Source organism: Aythya ferina (genome assembly GCF_964211825.1).
Source record: "Aythya ferina genome assembly, chromosome: 6".
Lineage (NCBI taxonomy): Eukaryota > Metazoa > Chordata > Aves > Anseriformes > Anatidae > Aythya > Aythya ferina.
Window position 1 is genome coordinate 9134138 of NC_140303.1, and position 20059 is coordinate 9154196.

At 41.5% G+C, this 20059-nt stretch overlaps 1 protein-coding gene across 6 annotated transcripts in view; it reads right to left on the reverse strand.

The window, feature by feature from the left end:
- Nucleotides 1–20059, reverse strand: part of KANSL1L (KAT8 regulatory NSL complex subunit 1 like) — a 62729-nt gene that overhangs the window by 8149 nt on the left and 34521 nt on the right. For 5 of the 6 annotated variants that reach the window (XM_084524748.1, XM_084524750.1, XM_084524752.1 and 2 more), the window contains 6 exons: nucleotides 11008–11170; nucleotides 6822–6932; nucleotides 6272–6331; nucleotides 3752–3876; nucleotides 2297–2421; nucleotides 1346–1400 (listed from right to left, as the gene is read on the reverse strand). In XM_084524748.1, coding sequence (XP_084380874.1) covers nucleotides 1346–1400; nucleotides 2297–2421; nucleotides 3752–3876; nucleotides 6272–6331; nucleotides 6822–6932; nucleotides 11008–11170 — 639 coding nt within the window. The remainder of the gene's footprint in view (nucleotides 1–1345; nucleotides 1401–2296; nucleotides 2422–3751; nucleotides 3877–6271; nucleotides 6332–6821; nucleotides 6933–11007; nucleotides 11171–20059) is intronic. The other variant, XM_084524751.1, reaches the window with a different exon arrangement.

Below are 20059 nucleotides of genomic sequence, written 5' to 3' on the forward strand. Positions count from 1 at the left end.
AGAAGATCAGGCAGGTTTCCTGCCAGCAGACAGTACCAAGCTAACAGGCAGTGGTGGAGGTGACAAAATCTGACCACCACCAAGAATTTCACAAGTGCACGAAAAAGGCAGGGTCAGAGGAAGTTGTTCCCTTGCTTCAGAGCCAGGAGTACCATGTGAAATGACTGCAACCATGCCAGGTAGGCAGGTGAGGCTGTGATGCTCTCTGAAAGCATCAATTTCCAGGTAGGAGGAAGCTAACAGGCCTCGTAAATCTCTCCTGAAGAAGCCTGGCCTTTGTGGAGAGTGTATTTTCTACCCCAAGGGAGTGGCACAGTAATTTCACTTGCCTAGGGTGCTTAGCATACCCTGCTGTACTGCTACAGATAGGCAGTCTTTGTCTACCACTAAGGTCTCTAATCCTGGCTGTAGGGATGTAAAACAAGCTCTAGAATGGATGTTGTGGATGAAGGTAAAACACAAGTTTTACCTGCAGCTACAACAGCTGGTAGGGGCCTACAGCAGGGACTGGAGGGAGGCTACAGATGTCCAGAGGACAGCAAAACTGGCACATTCGTCCTCTGGCTCTGGAAAAGGAGCCACAATAAGACAGGAAGAGTGGAAAGCCAGCCCAGAGACCAGACACACTGCTGTGTTCACACTGGGGTTAGGAAACACCTCAAAACCACCATTGGGGGATAAAGAAATCTCCCTGCCCCAAAGTCCATGGGCGTACTCTGAAAGAAAAAGGTGGATTCTTACATCTGGAGGAAGCAAGAGTAGCACACGGTGTGCACACCTAACGAAAAAGGTGAGTGGGAAATGCTGATGGTTGCGTTGTTCCTGACAAAGCAGAAAAGCTTGCTTCCAACAGGAGGGTTGCAGGAACACCAAGAAGAAAACTTAGGAAACTCGCAAGCAAAATGCCAAATTACCTCCTCAAGAACAAGAGGCCATGGGAACTGGCCATGAAAGAAAAGGACGAGAGAGAAGGAAAGGCATTACTGCAGAGGTAGCCCCAAAGAGAGAGTCACACTAGGGGACCCAGCATCAGAGTGCCCAGGAGCATGGGGGAGCTGAGGCCTCAGAGGGATCCTCCAGGAGCTCTGACTGTGCTGACAACAAGGGGCAGAACAAGCGAACAGCAAGTCTTAATGTAGTGGATGGCAGAAATGTGAATTATCTCCAGGGTCAAGTAAGTTGGGGTAGGACGCATTGCCACAGCCCAATACCTAATAGTTTATTTCTGAAATCTGAAACTTACCAGGATTTGCATGAAGTCAGTGACTTTGAAAAACAGATACTGATTATCCCAACTATGTATCTAATTTAACTAAACTGTTGGTTTAATTAAAATACAGCCTACCTCTTCATCATCTGCAGGAGCTCTTTCCAAAGGTTGAAATTCAACAACTCTCCAACTAGAAATGAAACAAGAAAAGTCGAATTAGTTTACCTACACGCTGCTTCATTGGTTCAGCTGTAAAGACTCTGTTTCTACAGATAAAATAATTTCAAATTTCAGGTGCCAATAGCAGATGCTCACAATGTAATTCTCCTTTCTTAACCCAACGTTTAACCTTTCCTTTCCCCAACAAACTTTTTAAGTTACTCAGAGTGTTTTATCTTTAGAGACAATATAAAAACAAATACAAATTAGAGATTGAAATATAGAACAGCTACAGTATTGCAGGCAACTTGCAGTACTTAAAAGACACTGAATTATAGCACAGGAGATCAATTACTCTGCTCTAGCAATCTAAAGATGTTCTTTTATTGATGTATTTATTTATTACATCTCTAGAATTGTGGTTTATAAATAATGTGTTTACACTATACGGAAAAAGTTCAGCTTAATCCATAGTATCAAAATGGAAAATTTTTTAAAAATAATATGCTAAAACAATTCTGTTTAATTTGCTGTTAGCTACTTTTTAGTGAACCGTAACACAAAAGACGGCAATCTCCAAATAACTAAGAGCATGTCAGCCCAATAGCACCTTTAAGCCCATGAGTATCACTACAATTAAGATGATAAAAAAAAACTTCTATTTTTAGCCAGTCTGTGCATCTGCCACCACTCTGCGCCTATCATGTTATTTCCCTTGTGCTATCAGCTGTCCAGTCTTCCCACCACTCATCTTTCATCCACTCCTATACACAAACTGACGTGCACAGTAAAAAACAAAACCAAAACCAAACAAAACCCCACAAGCACATGAAAAGATCATCTTAGTATTACAACATCTAACTAGATGTTAATATCTTTAATAGTATTCTCGTGTTCATTTTGCAACTAAGGAGATCATGAACAAACCTCGGAGTAATGATTTCTTTGTACTGCAGTTTCTCCAGCTTTGACGGTGCCACCAGCGACATGGGAATAACAATGTTGTCTATGTCATAGGAGCTCTCACTTCTCAACCTCCTCCTCGAGTTATGCTGTGTAACAGAATCAATAAAAGAGGAGATCTATCAGCTTATATGACAGGAAATCCATGTTAGTTGAGATATTCTGTAACAGATTTTCTAGAGCCCAAATTATTATTATTTTTTTTTAAGTAATTTCAACAGATCTTAAAACTATCTCACCTCTAAGATTAACTCCTTGCTTGCACAGCTCTTACTGATATCAAAGGATGCTTCTCTAACTTCACGTAGAGTTAATTTTGAATACTTAAGAGAACTTTAATGCTGTGTTCTTCTTAACATTCAGCCTATAAGGAAGACCTTCTGTAACCTATCTACTGACACATAACCCAAGTGGTTTTTCAGCATGACACAATTCCAAGAGAATGAATCTACATTTAGCAGTGAAGAACAACCTACATGTAAGTATTTTTCTAGAAGACACACAAAAGACAAAAAGTGAACGATCATACTAGATTCCCAGTGTTCTCTGCTCAATAGTTCATGGAACTTACAAGTGTCAAAAACTGAATTTTCTAGATTACAGAAGAAAGCTTAGTTTTAAATCGTATACTCCATATTGCAAGATCTCAGTTTTTAGCTGATAGTTAATGGAAGCAGTCTGTTCTAAAATGCTCATTTAGACATTCTTTAAAGCTGGCCTCAAGAATGTGAGTGAGTATTATCAAAACTGCACGGAGGTTGCAGATCTTAATTCAGTTCTCCAGTTGTCATCTCCAGATTAAAACGATGACTTACTGAGCACCAGTGTAACACCAGGCTTAATAGAACCATGGGCCTGTGATTTGAGTATTATTATGGATTTCTCAATTAATTCCAATAGAATTAAAACAAAGTGTGTTTCTGCAAGGACTTCACTGAATCAGAGCTCTGCTGCTCCTCAGCAAATTCATATACCAGAGACTTTGCCATTAGTGCTGCACAAGAGGTTTTAAATAGCAAAGCTGAGACTTACTAAGTGCTGTGACTATACATGTATTTGCACAGTGATGCCATTTGGCATAGCTGCACCAAGGGCAACAGCTCTTGTGTAAAACTGGGAGCATATATCACAGTACATTTAATGAAACTTAAGAGGAAAAAAGTAAAATGAAAGGCCCAATGCCACTAAATGAAGCATCTATTTCAGTTCTGTTATCTGTAAAACTCTTCACAACCAATTATCTGGTTTAGGGGCACCACATACTAAATCTGGAATAAATTTCTTAATGTAATTCACTTAATTCACAGTTCTTTACTGTAACTTAACATTAGCTTAGATTTAAAGAGCCTGTATTTGTGAATTATTAATTTGCACAGCTGTTAACATTTCCGTTAAGACAGTGACACACTTTCTGTTTACCTGTGATGAAGTGCTGTGAGAGGGCCTAGACATCGCATTGACGTTGGTCACGGCAGCAAAACTGCTAGGGGATTCTGGTTCTGCATGTTGAAAGGAGAACGTCTCAAACCTAGTGTTACGTTCGCCTGTCACAAAAACAGTAGTAAACAATACTGCACACTGTCTGTTGCCTGTTAGACTAAGGAGATTTTTCCATACAGTAAGAGTAAAGTCATTTCTAGAAGCCCACAGCTAACCACTTGAGATTTACCAAATACTATAAAAGGCTGTCTAAATAAACACTTTTTACTCATCCTGTTGTTCCACACAACTCATCCCTCTCTTTCTATGAAGGATTTCTTCTGCTGGAACCAGCTTCATACGGGCAAATCCTGCTTCTTTTTACGGAAACTGTCCTAGACAATACACACAGCAAATACAACCAGGCCTAGAGGAATGCTCTGAGTGTCCCCACACAGTGCTTCATATCCCACTGACTTAATGATCCCTAAGTGACAGATTCCTCCTGGTTAAATGATAAAACTGTAAAACAAAACTGGCAGAAAGGGTAACAAAATTAGTTTCTAGATCTCCACGTGTGGTTTCTTTTAGCAGTGGTCTGCTGCCCCAGGCAAATCGTAATTCCTGTTTACTCTTACTCAGTCCCAGTGTAAGCAAAGCTGGGAGGGATTCAGAAGTTAACCACCAGTATTCTGCTTTTCTTCTACCTGAATTTCCAGTAGACAATGAGAATTCAAACTTAAAATAGCGGCTAATGTAAAGGGTCGGTGGATTCCACCATCAAAAGAAGAGATGAGACAGATCCTAAATACTGAATTGCACTGGGTCAAGTACGTGAACTCTCATCTCCCCGGCAGCTCTGCAGCTCCCTGGCACACAGCTTTTATTTTTGGCCTTGATCATCAGGCTGACCTTCCCCATGGATAATTTCTCCTAGACAGAGCCCAAATTAGGAATAAATATGTAGTACTACACCCCCAGCACTAATAAGCTAGAACTGCTGCTGCTACTCACAACGATACCACCCTGCAGTTTTCTGGCATTGGGAAATGATCCTTATGATAAAAGATGTTGGTTTTGTTTTTTCCCTTCTGTTAACTCAAATAGCCAAATACTGTTGGCAGAAGCCTAACTGTAAATTCAAAAGGTTTATACTAAGAAGTTTTCTCTCTTACTAGTGCTCCCAAGTAACTCCAGTTGTTCACTTAGGGGAACAGCGTGGTTTCGGAAGCACTGGGCCAGCACCTGCCTTGTGGGGGCTGGTGACTGGTTGGGGCAGCAGGTGGCACGGACAAAAAAGATTGCTGCTGATGAGAGGGGATAGGGGAAAGCACTCCCCAGGAGGAGACAAGAGGAGAGTGCATGACAAAGGGAAGGGAAGGACAAAAATCAAACAAACAAAAAAACACGAGGAAAACAAACAAACAAAAAAACCCAACCACCCCAGACCCACAAACTCATCTAAATCTGAGAGTTTTTAGTCTGTCCAAACACATCTTTCAGCCTCTCCTGCAACTTCCTAACCAATATGTACGTTGCTTTTCGTTGTTGCTGTTTGCTTTTAAATAGATCATAAGTTTTGGTTAAATCTTCTGCAGCAATTCCCCTTCTCCCACCTCTATTGCAAGATTACACCAGCAACTTTATCTGGATATGCACTGGAAGTGTATTTTTCCATAATGTTAACTGATGATTTATATATTTTCGTTCTTTCTTAGGGGAAATTTTAGAATAATATAATTAGTCATTTTCCTCAAATACCTTGGGGGGAGTTTCACTAAGCATTTTCTGAAGGTTCACATAAATCAATCTCTAACAGAATCTGTTAAGTTTTACATCCTAATAGCCTGCAGAAGTAAGATGCTATTTATCTCTACAAGGGCATGCTGAATTTTTGTCCCTAAATTACCACATCATTCTATGTGGTTCTACAGAACTTTCAGAGCAGTTTCTATTAATTTACTTACTGCTGAAGTACAGATTCAAGGGCTTAAAATATAAAGATAAGAAGAGTGAAAACACTAATTATAAGCACTGGTAGCCCACAAGTACTCTTAACTGTCTGGAAGGAAGCCAGAACCACAACTGACAGTACACGACAAATGAAACATAGCTGACCAAACTGCCAGGAATAGTAAGTGTTTGGTTGGGTGCATGATTTGACAGATAAATTTGCAATTCATCTGTTTCACTACACTACTATACAAAATTCATGGTGAAAATAACGACACAGCAAAATGCAGTGGGACTTGCTGAGCAACTTCCTTAGAGCATTCCAAAAATAAAATACAGAAGCTTGTCTCCTTTTGTAATACAAACTGATGAAGAAAGAGATGCTTTAAAGTAGCACATTATTTTCATGGAATCCTAAATTCATTTCTTCACTCCTGTAAGGTTTTGTAATAGTATCCTTTTTGGAGATACTTTAAAATTCATTCTCAAAAGCCCGTGATAAACTCATTTCTACAGTAATAAAATGTTTTAAAAAATAGTACTGTCTTAACACAATTTGTCTCTTACCTACTGCTGTCTCACTTAGGTGTCTCTTCTTTCTTCCCTCCGATAGCTGGTCAGATGTTCCTGACATTGATTAAGATTTATGAATTAGATAAACAGTCACTGCTCCATTGTTTGAGAGAAACATTATGCTGATTGTAGGCTACAACATAAACATGTATCATGTTGTAAACTTATTTTTCATTGCTGCGATTTACAGGCGGTCTCGGTGAACTACTTAATATAGGGAAAAAAAAAAAAAAAAAAAAAGACTTCTGATAGGAATCCAGGTATTAAAGAATACTGCAGGCAGGCACCTGTGTTTCCAGAGACCTTGTGGTCCAAACTCCCTGCATTTGTACTGGTGCCATCCTGCAGCTCTGAAAGGATTGCTTCAGCTTAACAGCAGAGTACCTGACCCTGTGCTTGGCAAAGAAATTCCTCTTCCACCTAAATCCCTAGCCCATTACCTTCTCTGATAACCTACTTTGTGGCAAATTTATACATTAAACATTTTCAGGGCAAACTAATGAAAAACAGTCTTGCAAATATTAAAATGTCTTGCCTTACATACCATTGTCTGGAGATATTTTAAACTCCACTCCCAGAGACGAGGCATCAACAGGTTCTCCTTTGATGTCATCCTTCCTTAATAATGTTTCAAAGTATATGTGAAGAGGAATATCTGAAGGAGAAAAAAAAAACACACACAAAGTGAATGGAGTGTGTATTGGGAAGATGGCAACCTATGACATAATGAATTGTGCATCATCACTGAAGGTCTAGGAGTGGATTTACACAGTGCTACGTAATACAACCTACGAGCAATACTGCTTGAGTCCTTCAGCTCATACAGAACATCAATGCCATGAGGACTAACCGCTACATGGCTGCAGTATCTTGACACAGTCAAGCTGGACACAATATAGGGAAGCACCCAAGACTGGCAAAAGGAAAATCAGATGACAACAATCAAAAAAAGCCCAACCAGACACTTCAGAGGCATGAGTTTCGCATACATAAGTAAAAAACTTGAGGCAAAGTAATTCTCAGCCAGATAATTATTGCACGTGTGGGATCCTGCACTGCAGGCAAAGATCTGTAGCCTTTTCCATCTGTTCTCCAAGACAAGTACTACACAATATAACGTCCTGTAATTGCAGGGAGGTAAGAACTGAAGGTACCTTTCTTTCTGCTACTGGAAAGTGAGAGCTATGCCAGGGTAACACCACATCCATTTTTTGCTGTGAAGCTACGCAGCCACACGTGCTGACCAAGGCAGTATGCTCAAGTGGTTCCAAGCTCTCTCCACCACTGTGAGCTCTAAGGGCTGACAAGACAACTAAGATCAAAGTAGGACTCAAACCTAAGTGATGCTCCTCAACCAATCTCTGTGTAGGCACTTTGTAGATTAACAGCATTGTTTTAGTCTTCAAAGGCCAAGTAAGAAAGCGCAGGATTATCTTACTCTGGAATAAACTATGTCTGTACCTGCAGTGACCCCATGACTGGAAACAAGCTCTGGAGGATATGGTGGGAACAGGACCGGGGTCTTCCCCTCTTCACTACCTCCTGCACAAAACCCAGCACAGTGGAGAGCACACAGCACACTTTCCTCTGTAATCTGAAAAGCCTTCGGTTCAGCCTTCTGTGTACAAGTAATTAACGCTTTTGAAAATTACTACTGCTGGGAGCCTAGAGGTAATTTCAAGGTACATTCCTTCTTTCTCTCCCTGGCAAAGGCTACAGCGGGGAAATGCAATTCATTTCCCGAGGGAGCTCTAACCAAGAATTAGTCTGCAAAACATCTCAAGTGGTAAGGAATTCAGCCACTGTTGTTAGGACAGGAAGGCTTAAGAAAAATTGGTCTCTGCTTGAAAAGCCTTTCCGGAAACAAAATTAAATGAAAGAAATTAAGTAGAAAGAAATATGTCATCGTAAGCAGCACGCTTGACAACTATTACATTCAGAATGAGAAGAGGACTGAGCGCAGGGCCACAGGGTGGGCACTGGAGGATTTTTATTTACATACAACCTTAGCCTTGAGGACTTGCCAGGACAGAAGCTTTCAATATATTTTGCTAACTAAAAAGGACAAATTATTTCAATTTGATACTGATCTAAGCAGGTATTTTGTCACAAGACTAAAGGTGACCTGCAAAAGCTTTTTGGCACATTTTTTATTCTACCTCTGAGTAAAGCATCGATAAGGTCTGAAAGGTTTATTAGTCATGACATTTATGTAAGCAACAACAAAAAAAGCTTCTCCTGTTTTGTTTTTTTTTTTTTCACCTGGGGAACCACCTTGATGTTTCAGGGTTTTTTTATTATGCACTCCTGTACCTTAATTAAAAGGGCAGGAGTATTTGTTCCAGATTATCCACAAGCTAGATGCACAAATACCAGACCCAAACATCAGAAACAAACTACAATTTTCCAGGTGTCAAGGTGCAAGTTTGAAAAGGCACTTCTATACTCAAGGTATAATGTAACCACTCATATTTTTGGTAAAGACCTTGGTAATATGGAAATATTTAAGGGCAGGACTTAGATCTGTAACGAGCATTATACTTCCAGATGCAAGTACACTGTGAGCCAGTCCAATTGCACTGTACAATTAAATCATCTGTAAATTATGATTCTCCTTTGGAAGTAATAAATAAATAAATAAATAAATACAAGAGAGAACAACATCTGAATCTTCGATCTGAATCCCTCCTCACACACTGAAGAATCTAATTCACAGAATTTTGAAATAAGACAAATACCAATAATGTTTTCTAACACACGGAGGAAATTTAAAAAAAAAGCCTTTTCTTCTACGCTGCTGACAAGCTTTCTTTATTCAAAAGAAAAAGATAAAAGATGTGGGCATGCTACAAGTGGTATTTTAAGAGAAGTTGTCCCTCTGGAAGGGGATAACAAAGGAAGCTGCAAATAAAACCTGAAAGTGAATCAGACTACCTGACCAAACTGGAAAATTTCTAGCATGCACTTCTTCATAATTTGATCATATAAAATAAAATGACAAAAAGACTAGCAGTCCTTGTGAGGAGGAAGAAACGATGGAGTACACGGCACAGTCCTCAAAAGCAAGGACTGCATCTGAGCAGGACATAGTAGCGTAGCACTCTTCCTGTCTCATCTATTATTAGCAAGGCTAAGGTTCCTGGAAAAGAGAATAAATATTCCCCAAAAGCAAGATGTCCTTGGTATCAGAATGAAGCTAAAATAACATTTTTCTTCCTCCCTCCTGGCAAAGTGACCAACAGCAGCCACAAGGCAATCAAAAGCCTTTCAGTCTCTTTCATTTTCATGACGACTAGAGCCGTCTTTTCTAAGAAAAGAGATTTCCAACATTCTTGTCGAACTTCCTAGTCTCCCTTGAGATTAAGGAAAAAATGAAAGCAAGGGGCATAGCCTTAAACAACTATCCTTGAACAGATGTCTTAAGAAACACTGAAAAAAGCCACCCAAAACATATACACTGTAGTACAGTGAGGCTCGCACAGAAGCGGAAGCAAGGAAACAATCTGATGAGTTAGACAAACTGGCAGCCACCCAAGCAGCAGTGAGTGGGGACAGCTCTCCTCTGTAGGGATTTGGGAACAACTGCCTAGCCCCTGGCTCCTGTCCAGCTGGGCAGCCAGAGACACGGCGTAAGTGAGGGAAAGGGTCTGGAAAGAACAAAGATTTAAGAGGTGCTTTGCTTGTCTCTCCTCTCCCCAGAGGAGTCCTGCTGATTGGGATGCTTGCTGTGGCACTCCTGAAGTGTTTATTCCCCCTGTCTGCCCCTTGAGGTAATCTCCTCTGGATCCCACACAGGGGATGTAAACCTGCAGGAGCTGAGACCTCCTCAGGGTTCCACATCCACACCCAGCTCTTCTCCACTGGTCAGCGACGCATTCACCAAACCCAACACTTCATTTAATCCCTGACTTCCCAGCAGCAGGAGGAAGCATAAACTCCGTCATTCTGGGAAGCCAGGGGGTGTAATTAAAGGCTCACACAGTTCCATGGAAGTCCAAGCCTCATGTTCAGGATTATTTTGTGGCAAAGACAACACCCAGAACAGCAGGACTGCTGTACTGGTCAGCAAATACCTCAAGACCATCAGGAAATCTAACAGAACGAATCCTTCCTGCACACTTCATGTGCAATTTTGAAGCCCCAAGTGCAATTTTGAAGCCCCAAGTGCTGCCAAGTTGCACCTGTGCTAGTTTCAGGGCCAAGAAGAGTCAGAACCATCTGCATTACTGTTCAAAAAATGTAAAGAATCAGATGACAGAAACCGGAACTATGGTTTAAACAAGATCACCAAAAAGGCTATTACAAGAACGATTACAAAAAACAAAATAAAAGCTTTCTGAGCCTAGTGCAAAGGGCCTGAACTGGAAGTGGTTCAAAAAACAAGAGAACCAAGATAGAGGAGTGCATAGGCAAAAGCACCACTGAAGGGACTAGCACTGACTTATCAAACACACTGTGAAACAAGCCACAGATTACCCCCATATTTTTCCTGTGGCAGTCTTTCTGAATTGCAGCTGTCTTACTGGCACAGGACATCTAGACGCTAGCTTTTCATATGTCAGGATGAAGCTAAGGCTTTCATTTAGTCTAAACTCATGTTCTGCCAGTGTGAAGTTTTCTGTAAGAAAACTAAATTCTAAAAGAAATCGCTCGTAGGAAAAAGTAGTCCACAAGCTCTCCAGCTTTCACAAGCCCAACCCTGTTAGAGTCACGAGGTTTGAGTTACTTACCTGAAGGGAATGATAAGACGGGATGGAAGGAAGAGTCCAGCTCTTGCACATAATCCAGTATTCTCGATTCTGTTCTGTACTCACTGCTGATCAACGTGGAGGCTGGCACCACGCATGGTAACTGAGTTTTGTATGGAAAGGAGGCATCTCTAGATGGTGAAGTCTGCATGGATACACAGAACGGAAGGTTAATTTCTCCTTTACTCACTTCCCTCAAACTGGGACCAGAAGAAGAAAGTGACTCCTTGATGTGTGAATGGGAAAAGTATTCCTACAAACTTAGTTACTCTAAACATGACTAACCCCACTTCTTATGAACTACGGTGCACAATACAAAGAATATAAAAATACCCTTTAATTAGGACCAGGAAACAGTTGTCAGGGTTTCCAGAGCAAAACATAGCTGTTTCCAATCATTATTCCGATATATCCTGTGACCAACCACCACCCCTTACAATGCCATTCCAGCACAATAGGCACGACATGGGTGCACAAACAATACTAACGCTGAACTATGCATAGGGCTCTCCTCCATTTATCCCTTTAGTATGATTCTTAGTGACTACATCTCTAGACAGCTTGTACATTTTAATGCAAGATACAACATTAAATATTTTGTGCACGCAGTGTATTTACACAAAGCAAGAGGGCAAAGCCCTTGTCTTGTTATAACTTAAATGTCAGATAAGCAACAGACACAAAAGAAGATATAGAACAATAAACGCAGGAGAGGGATGCACTAACAATTCATTAATAGGTAGTAAGAGGAGTTACTACTAGGAGGAGAGCTGAGAAAGAGCAATTTAGCTGCTTCTTTGCAAGGCTTGTTAGAGCACAGCGAGTTAAATGATGGGTTGCACAGAACTGGTGGGTGCAAAGTAGCAAGACAGGCAAAACGCAGGGTGAAAATGGGCAGAAATAAGTAGGAGGTGCAGGTAATATGCTGAGCTCTCAAAGACAGAAGGAAAGAGCTGAACAAGGTACTCCTAAGTAATAAGCAACTCAAGTCCACGCTTCAGAATATGCTACAAAACCACTACAGGGCAAAAGTGCTGCCGATGCCACTTTCAGCCATTCTAGAGACTAGCGGTAGTAACCCCAAAGGTACTGCCATTAAGGGCTTCCATTGCTATGCAGAAAATGAGGTTTTTGTTACTTTGCCAAATGCTGCAGAATCCTAAAACGGGGACAACTGAGGTACTTCGAGGTTCTCAGCCTAACACCATGCAGACAGCCACATCTATCATCTCCTGGAAAAGGATTTCAACCTAATAAACTGTAAGAATGGATTTAAAAGTGGTCTTCTTTATTTTCTTAAGACTTTTTATGGAATAAGAGGAAAACATCTAGCAGCTGCATCAGAGGAAAGACACTCCAACAAACATTGCTTGTATTTCTAAATACTTCTGCTTAAAGAAATCTCTTTAGCTGCCTCCTGCCTGGGGTACTCCAGGCTGTATTCTAGCAGCATCACTCACCTGTATGTGATGCACTGCTTGTATCCACCACAGAAACAATCCCTCCCCCTGCTGAAATAATTTACTTCTGTCAGGTGGCATCAGTTTTTGCAACCCATGCTAAGCCTGAAAATATCCCATGAAAAAAATCCCGTTTCCATTTCTTCCTTTCCCCATCAACAAACTGCAGGATCTCTTAAATTCATGCACACTGCCTGTTAGGATGCTGGAGCAGAGAAGACCCCTTGGTAGTGAGGACTGTTTGTTTTATTTCCCAGTTTTCACAAACGAGAATTTTAACAGCCCCTGAGCCACCCTGATGATCTCCATACACACGTTTACTCAGCAGCACTTTTGGCTTACTTTGGAAACAATTCTTCTCCAGCCCAGGACTCCTTCAAAGCACTGTCTGTCATTTCCCGTGGCAGACATATGGCATGCTTCTTCTGGTAAACTTTAAATATCCATGAAGTGCTGGCACAGAAGCCAATATATAGCAAGCAGTAAGTGCTAAAGCAAACTTAAATGTTTCCCATTATATGGACCATTAAGCTAAAGCCTGAAGAGCTTTTGATTTCAATGCAATTTCAAAATTTTGCTTTTCAAAATTGCACAAAAAGCTGTTTCCAGATACATTTTTCAGAAATGAACCAGTTTCCTCAATGTCCACTAGTTAAATTGCTACTGCACTCACTCTGCCTCGTTTTTTTCAGAAATGAATCCACAGTACAGTAAATATATATATATTTTAAAGAAATCCCCAAACGGTAATCAGTAAAATTACTTAGAAAAGACAAAGATAAGACCAACACATGCTGACAGCCAGTCCCTTAGTCCTGACTTGCTTTAATGCACTTCATTTGTGAACACGTTTACAATCCAGCTTAAAGCTAAGCCTCCTTAAAAACATGCATAAAATGGTCAAATAACCTCCACAATCTGTCTATTTTGAAATAGTAATGAAATCAAATTGCCAACATTGGTAAGTGCCCAATTCTTTTCTTCATCTTGTCTGTGGTTGGAGTTTCCAAAGCTTACGCCCGAGTTTGTGCATTATTTCCTTCAATGCTCTGGCATCAACACCTAAATAATTCCATCTTTCATTAAGTCGGTCCATAATTCAAAAGAAAATAAGGACTTATATAGTAAAGCGCAATTTTAGTTAAACCCTCTGAAGTTACTAGAAAAAAAGCTTAAAAAATAAAAAAGGCCTGGCAGTGTCTGTTCCTAGTTGCTAGATCTGGTTTAAATTTCTAATGCAGTAGTTTTCCACTGGAAAATGCTGAATTAGTGAAATCACGGTGTTTGTCAGGAATGTTGATTTAATCAACTCTTGATGAAACAATTTCTGAAGCCCTTCATTCTGGAATGGAAGCTTGCTGCTCAAAGAAAGCGCTTCAACCTTCATGAAATAAAACTGAAGAACTCTATTGGAGAACAAAACTCTCCCCCCTTCCAATTTGGCATCAGACGGAGTCCACAGCTTGACTTTTACAGCCGTTAGTTACTGATTTTGCAATACATCAAAAAAAGAAACCCCAAACCAACCAACCGAAGAAACACCCCACCAACCACCACAAACAACTGAACAAAACAACCCCACTAACACAGACACTCTGCCACAGCAAAGCCAAGCGGTTTCATGAAAACCGAAGCACTGAGCCCTCAGAAGACAGGTGTCTACAAGCCTGGCTACAACACCAAGCTTCCCTTCAGAAGGCAAGAAAGATATTACTCAACCCTTATCATTTTTCTCCTGCCATACAATACCTTACGCATCTAGTGACACATTTTTCTTCAGCACTGCAATGCAAAACCTCGTGCTTCCTGACGTACGTAGATATGAAGAACAGCATTACATTTGGTTAATTCTATTACAGAGAAGAAAATATGCTGTACTTATGAGGAAATCAGAAGTGTGTGACCTTTAAATCCTAAGCTAAAATAGCAGCTCTGTTTTAAACTTCATAAGGAGTGGTGTCACCAACAGAATCTAATTTTCCAGAATATTATGAATTTTAATCTTCTTGGGACTTTTTTTTCTTAGTACTGTCTTACTGGGTAAAAGACAACGCAGTGAGCAATTAATTTTGATATTCAAAACAATTTTTGCACTTCCTTGTGATAAATTAATGCATTAGCCAAGGCACGATGGGGTCATGCCATTATTCTAGAAAGATCAGAAAGCCTAACAGTGCCAGCCAACCATCGTCCTGCAGTGAGAAAATAAGTTTGTGAAGCGTGCCACAACTGAAAAGAAAAATGTTTTGTGCTCCCAGTTGAGACTTCTGAATACTCGCCTCATGGTTTCAGCTACTGATTACTGAAACTTAGGCACGTTTCCAAAAATGGTACAAGTGTAATAGTACAAGAGAGCCCCAGTTCAATTACACCAATGTGTATGAAGCCACTAAGTTAATTTAATCAGCTCAAACACACTCTGCTGAATACCCGTCATGTCTGCTTCTGATTACTCTTATAAGCCCGAAAGAGTATTTATTCTCCCTACATACACACAGAACTTTACAGCAATATCAAAGAGGAGCTACCTCCATAAATATTAAAGGCTGTTCTTCAGTAAAAGAGCAGCCAACTACATTGCAAATGCTTACCTGTGGGACAGGAGAGAACCACCGTATGGATGGCTGACGCCCCCTCTGAACAAACACACTGCTCACTTTTCATCCTCCAGCAGTGCTACGTGTAGCTCAAACCAACAGAGCACCGCGTGACCCACTTGCTTCCGTGCTTTAGCACCCACCTTAGAGGCCAGCCTAAGGTGCAGGGGGAAGATGGGCGAAGCATCTCGGACAGCCCTCCATGGGAAGGTGCCTAACAGATGGTGCCAGGGATGCACGCTGTGTTACAGAGCCTGCCTGCCAGCTCCAGTTTCTATAGATGACCTTTCCCACGCACTTGCCTGCCATCTATACATAGGTGCAGCAGGTGCAGCAGAGTGAGCTGCCCTAGGATGTACTGCAGTCAGTCTGCCTCTGGCCCCACTGAAGCTGTGGGTAAGGCAGAGCCTGTGGCAGAGGTTCGTTTTTCCAGGGAGAGAACTGAAAGAAACTGACTTTCATAAAGCCTAGTGGCAATTTACTCAGCATCCAGCCCGTCTCAAATTCAGACCTTTGGTCGGTGTCATAAAAGAACCGGTAGCTTGTACCTTTCTCACAGACCACCCGCCTCTCACAAGTACTAATGTAGTTTGGTTTCCTTAATCCAGTTTTAAGCCAATGGGAGATGGATTTCCATCTGCTCTGGGGACATGTATGCTGTCTTCAACATTCTGAAACAAAGCCCTTTTGTTGAAGAAGCAAATCAACAGAAAAAAATCAAGGTTAGTGATTCATCTTTGACCAATCACGTAAATCCAAAGAAGGAAAGACATTTTAACCCATGTAGATATGTTTTGTAAAAATGCCATATAGACATTAAGAGTAGATGTGATCCGTAAAACACTCAAACATTTTAATAAGCTAAAGTTGCAACACTGTGAAAAGAACACTTAAAGTTTTTTGTTCTGGAAAAGTGAATTTACAGATTGACTGGCTTAACGTAAACCTTACCAAGAGGGATTTAGTTCTATTCATATCACAGCATTACAAAGCCAAAGGTGTTCTCCCTTCCTTCCTCCCCAACAGATAAGTCTTATCACGCACTCAGAATAGTTGAATGCATAGAAAATACCTTTTTTTTTTTTTTCCAGATGAGCTTTTTTTTTTTCCCCCTCCTGATTTTACATATAAGAGAGTTTCTTTTTAAAGCTTCCAGAGTTAAAACACTAACCTTATCAACTACTTCTTCCACTTACAAGCTTGGTAAACCAGAACCAATGGATTCTCCCCCCGAGACCAGAAGACTGACACATCCACAGAGGCACTCCACCACTTTCACTAAAGCAGGATGCGTCCTCTTCTTGTGAACAGTTCTCAGGAGACTTGGCAAGACAGCACCGCTCCTTGTACTCACAGCTTTTGAGAAGCCAGCAGTGCCAGTGAGCTGTGCAGAAGCAGGTGGTGGAGCCAACATCCAGTGACGCACCAAGGGGAATGACAACCAATAGGTTCCTTCCAGTGCAACTGTGGGGAAATGGTTGCTTCTCCACCTGAAGGCAGAATTGCTGGCCGGCTACTGAACGATACGTTGGATCATTACTATCAGTGCTTGCTCTTTTTTTCTTTTTTTTCCTTTTCTCATTTGCAGACTCTCATCTGCAGCTGGAGAAACCATCAACTGACAACAGCCACAAAGAACTCACCTGTATCTCCTCAATCTCCTTAAAAGCAAATAAACCGTGACAAGGGACAATCTGGCAGAGGAAATGGGATGGTATGCTAGGAAGCAGGTTGATAAAACACTCATCCCCAGACAGGCACACCCCTGGCAGAAAAGAGGGGCCAGCTTCCCTGGTACATGCAGTGCCCTGTGCAGCTGCCTGCCTGCACACATGCCCTGTCCGTATTCTCTCTTCCTCTGATTTTTGGTGCTAGCTACAGACCACTTGTAGATAGCACATGCTCAGCAATTAAGGAAAAGGCTCTGCACGCTAGGTATAATACAGATTATACATATTTATAAAATACATATACTAACAAGGCTTGGTCACAGATCCTTATGCGTTTATCAAGTGACATCTACCGAAAGTATCTCTAGCACTAAGCATGCACTGGAAAAGCAATGAGACGCAAAAATAGAACTGGTGTGAGAAGCAGATTAAAATATGAACCCCGCCCCGATTCTGAGCCTTCTGAATAAGCACTCACTTTTCTTATTTTTATTATTTGAGACTAGCAGGAATATTTTTTTAAACCACTAAATGGAAGCAGATATTCTTATGCTCTCACTGAACTCCAGACTGAGACTGAAGAGAAAAATACAGCAATACTCAACCCCAAGAGATTGGCAACATTATACCAACTGTTTGCTCATGGCATCTAAAAAAGCGAGCTTTCGCACCTCAGTTCCTGACTTTCAGGGTGTTGGCACCTCTGCAAGTTTAAATAGCAGTTTTCCCCACATGTGCCTCAGTCCACACAACCATGCCTTCCTCCAGCAGGTGGAGATACAGAATACAATGCGAATTCTCTGATAAAAAAAACAAAACAAAACACAAACACCATGCTCCAGAACCCCACAAAAACTTGAGAGGACCAAATTTGATAGCAGGCAGATCTCACGCCTCTTTGGCCTATTACCTTTAGGTATCTCTGTATAAGCCCCAGTGACACCTCTTGGTGAAGTAACACTTAATCAGAAGAGGTGAAACTAACGTAACATCCTAGCTAAGGACACGAAGAAGGAACAGAATGACCTGGGCAAAACAATTTATTTTTTTTTTAACATAACAACAGCAAAACACAGGGCACACAGATGAAATACATTCTAGCAAACACCAGGACACGTGAGCTAAGCAAAGACCTCGCTGAGACTACCCAAGTAGTAGTAACACTTGTTGGCTGCTATTAAATAAATTTTATAGAGCTTTTGAAATCTCAAAGATAAATTCAAGTTCCTCCAAGTTTAGGCAAAAAGTAGCCAGAGATACTCCAGGTCCCTGCTGCAGAAAAAGTATTTGTGGATGCACCCAGGCACTGGAGAATCCACAGTGGGTGCGGGTGGAAATGTCATAAACGTTGTAAATATAAAAAGAAAGTTATAAATGCCACAAACACCAGGAAAAGATTCAATCGCAGCTCAGTGCTTCAAATGAAGCCATCTCAGGGCTCCAGCCCCCGTCCAGGAGCACGTGTCCCTCCTACTAGAGCACGCCTGCAGCTGCTCCAAAGTTTTACCCCACATGCAAGTTCTTAACACTCATTGAAAACTCTGGCTGAAGAAATCATCACTACACTCACGTCCTCTACTCCGAACCAAACTGTAGTCCCAGGGTTCACTGTGCAAGGGGATTGTTCTGAGAGGCTTGCGCACTGACTCGCATCCCAGAGATGGCCTAAGTTCTTACTGAGATATTTAGATAACGAAAGAAGAAAGATGCAAAACAGATTCCACAGCCAAAAGATGATCTGGGGTACTTACTCATTCTGAATTAGTGGACAAGAGAATTTGGCCCCAAAGGATGTTTTAAGTTCCTGAGGATACTGGATGGTAATGAATAAGGCAAACACCCCACATCCTGTTTTATTTATCCCACTGCAGCCTAGCTACCTTGTTCACCTGGCAGGTCCTCTGCATTTCCAGGGCAATTTCAAGGATTCATCTGATTTTGCACTGCTTCTTGCATGAGTTCTTTGCTTTCTTGTAGACAGTATAACCATTACCTGAAATACTGGAGTAGAGGAAGGTATACTCTTCTTCAGAAGAGAAATACAACAAAGCAGAGGACAATGCAGGGCATCTCTCAGCAGGCACTGGGAGGCTACTGGGTCACTGAAGACTCAAACTTTTGACAGCACCGCAAATGTATGCGGCATGGCAGCAGATAGAGAAAAAATGTGGCTCTCTTCCCAGTGACCTTATGAACTGGCAGATGGGATAGCAGCTCACAGTTTCATACTTTCCTTTTCCTAACATGGATGTTGGGGGCTGCACGGGGAAAACGAGCTTCCCAAAAGAATTTGAAGAGATGCTAAGGACAACGCTCTGAATGCCATTCAATAAACAAAAGGGCACATAGTCGGTCATCTGCCCTCCTGAAAAAACAAATTCCTCAAAGCTCTGCCAGCATTTCTTCCATCCTACACACGGGAAGTCTGCATTTACTGTGATTCCTTTAGTTGTCCCCATTTGCTCAGATTGCATTGCCCATCAGCACCGCCAGGCACTCGCTGGCTGTGCGAACCAGAAGCTGGCAGAGGAGCTGCAGCGTTCAGAAGATCCAATCTTCTCTTTCAGACTTTGGCAAGCTGCTCTCTGTTAACTCCACCACTGCTGCAGGGATGTAGCAGCACGTCTCCCCTAGCTGCAGCTTGCTGTCAGGCCAATGTCCTTAACGAAAGGGGGATGCTCACAAACCATGGCACCATGGGCTATAAAAATACTTAAAACTCAAAGAAATGAGGGGGAACCACCTGCCAGAGGCAGCACAGTAACATTACATTAAAAATCCAACTGTTTTCCATGTTGCTAAGCAATAACTAATTTTTCTACGAAAGGCCAGAGGAAATTTGCTGGATTACTAATTGGAAAATAAATGCATTTTCTAAGAAAAATAGGTATCAGTCCCAGAGGCCGCTCTGCATTTTGCAGCCTTACCCTCAGACATCTGCCTAATCTACAGCTCAGCCTGGGCTGATATCCGGTGTTCTTGCTTTTCAAGCTGAGCAATCTCATCAGCTGGGTGACCAAGTGTAGGGAGTGCACGAGTCAGACAGTGCCAGTGCCTGTTAGAATCAAACTTCTTGAATGAAACTGTACACTGTTGATGGCTCTTAACCCTAAGACTTGATAAGCATTCAGGTTTGATTGTCAGAACACGCCGAAATTGTCTACTTCAATTTTATCCCTTACTTTCCCAGCAGGATCTCTGTTTTTAACCAACACTGTATGCGCCTCTGTTAAATCTTTACCTTAATTTTGAAAACTTTAATTGAGCTTGGCACTTGCATGAAGTCTGAAGCTGACAGCTTGATTGC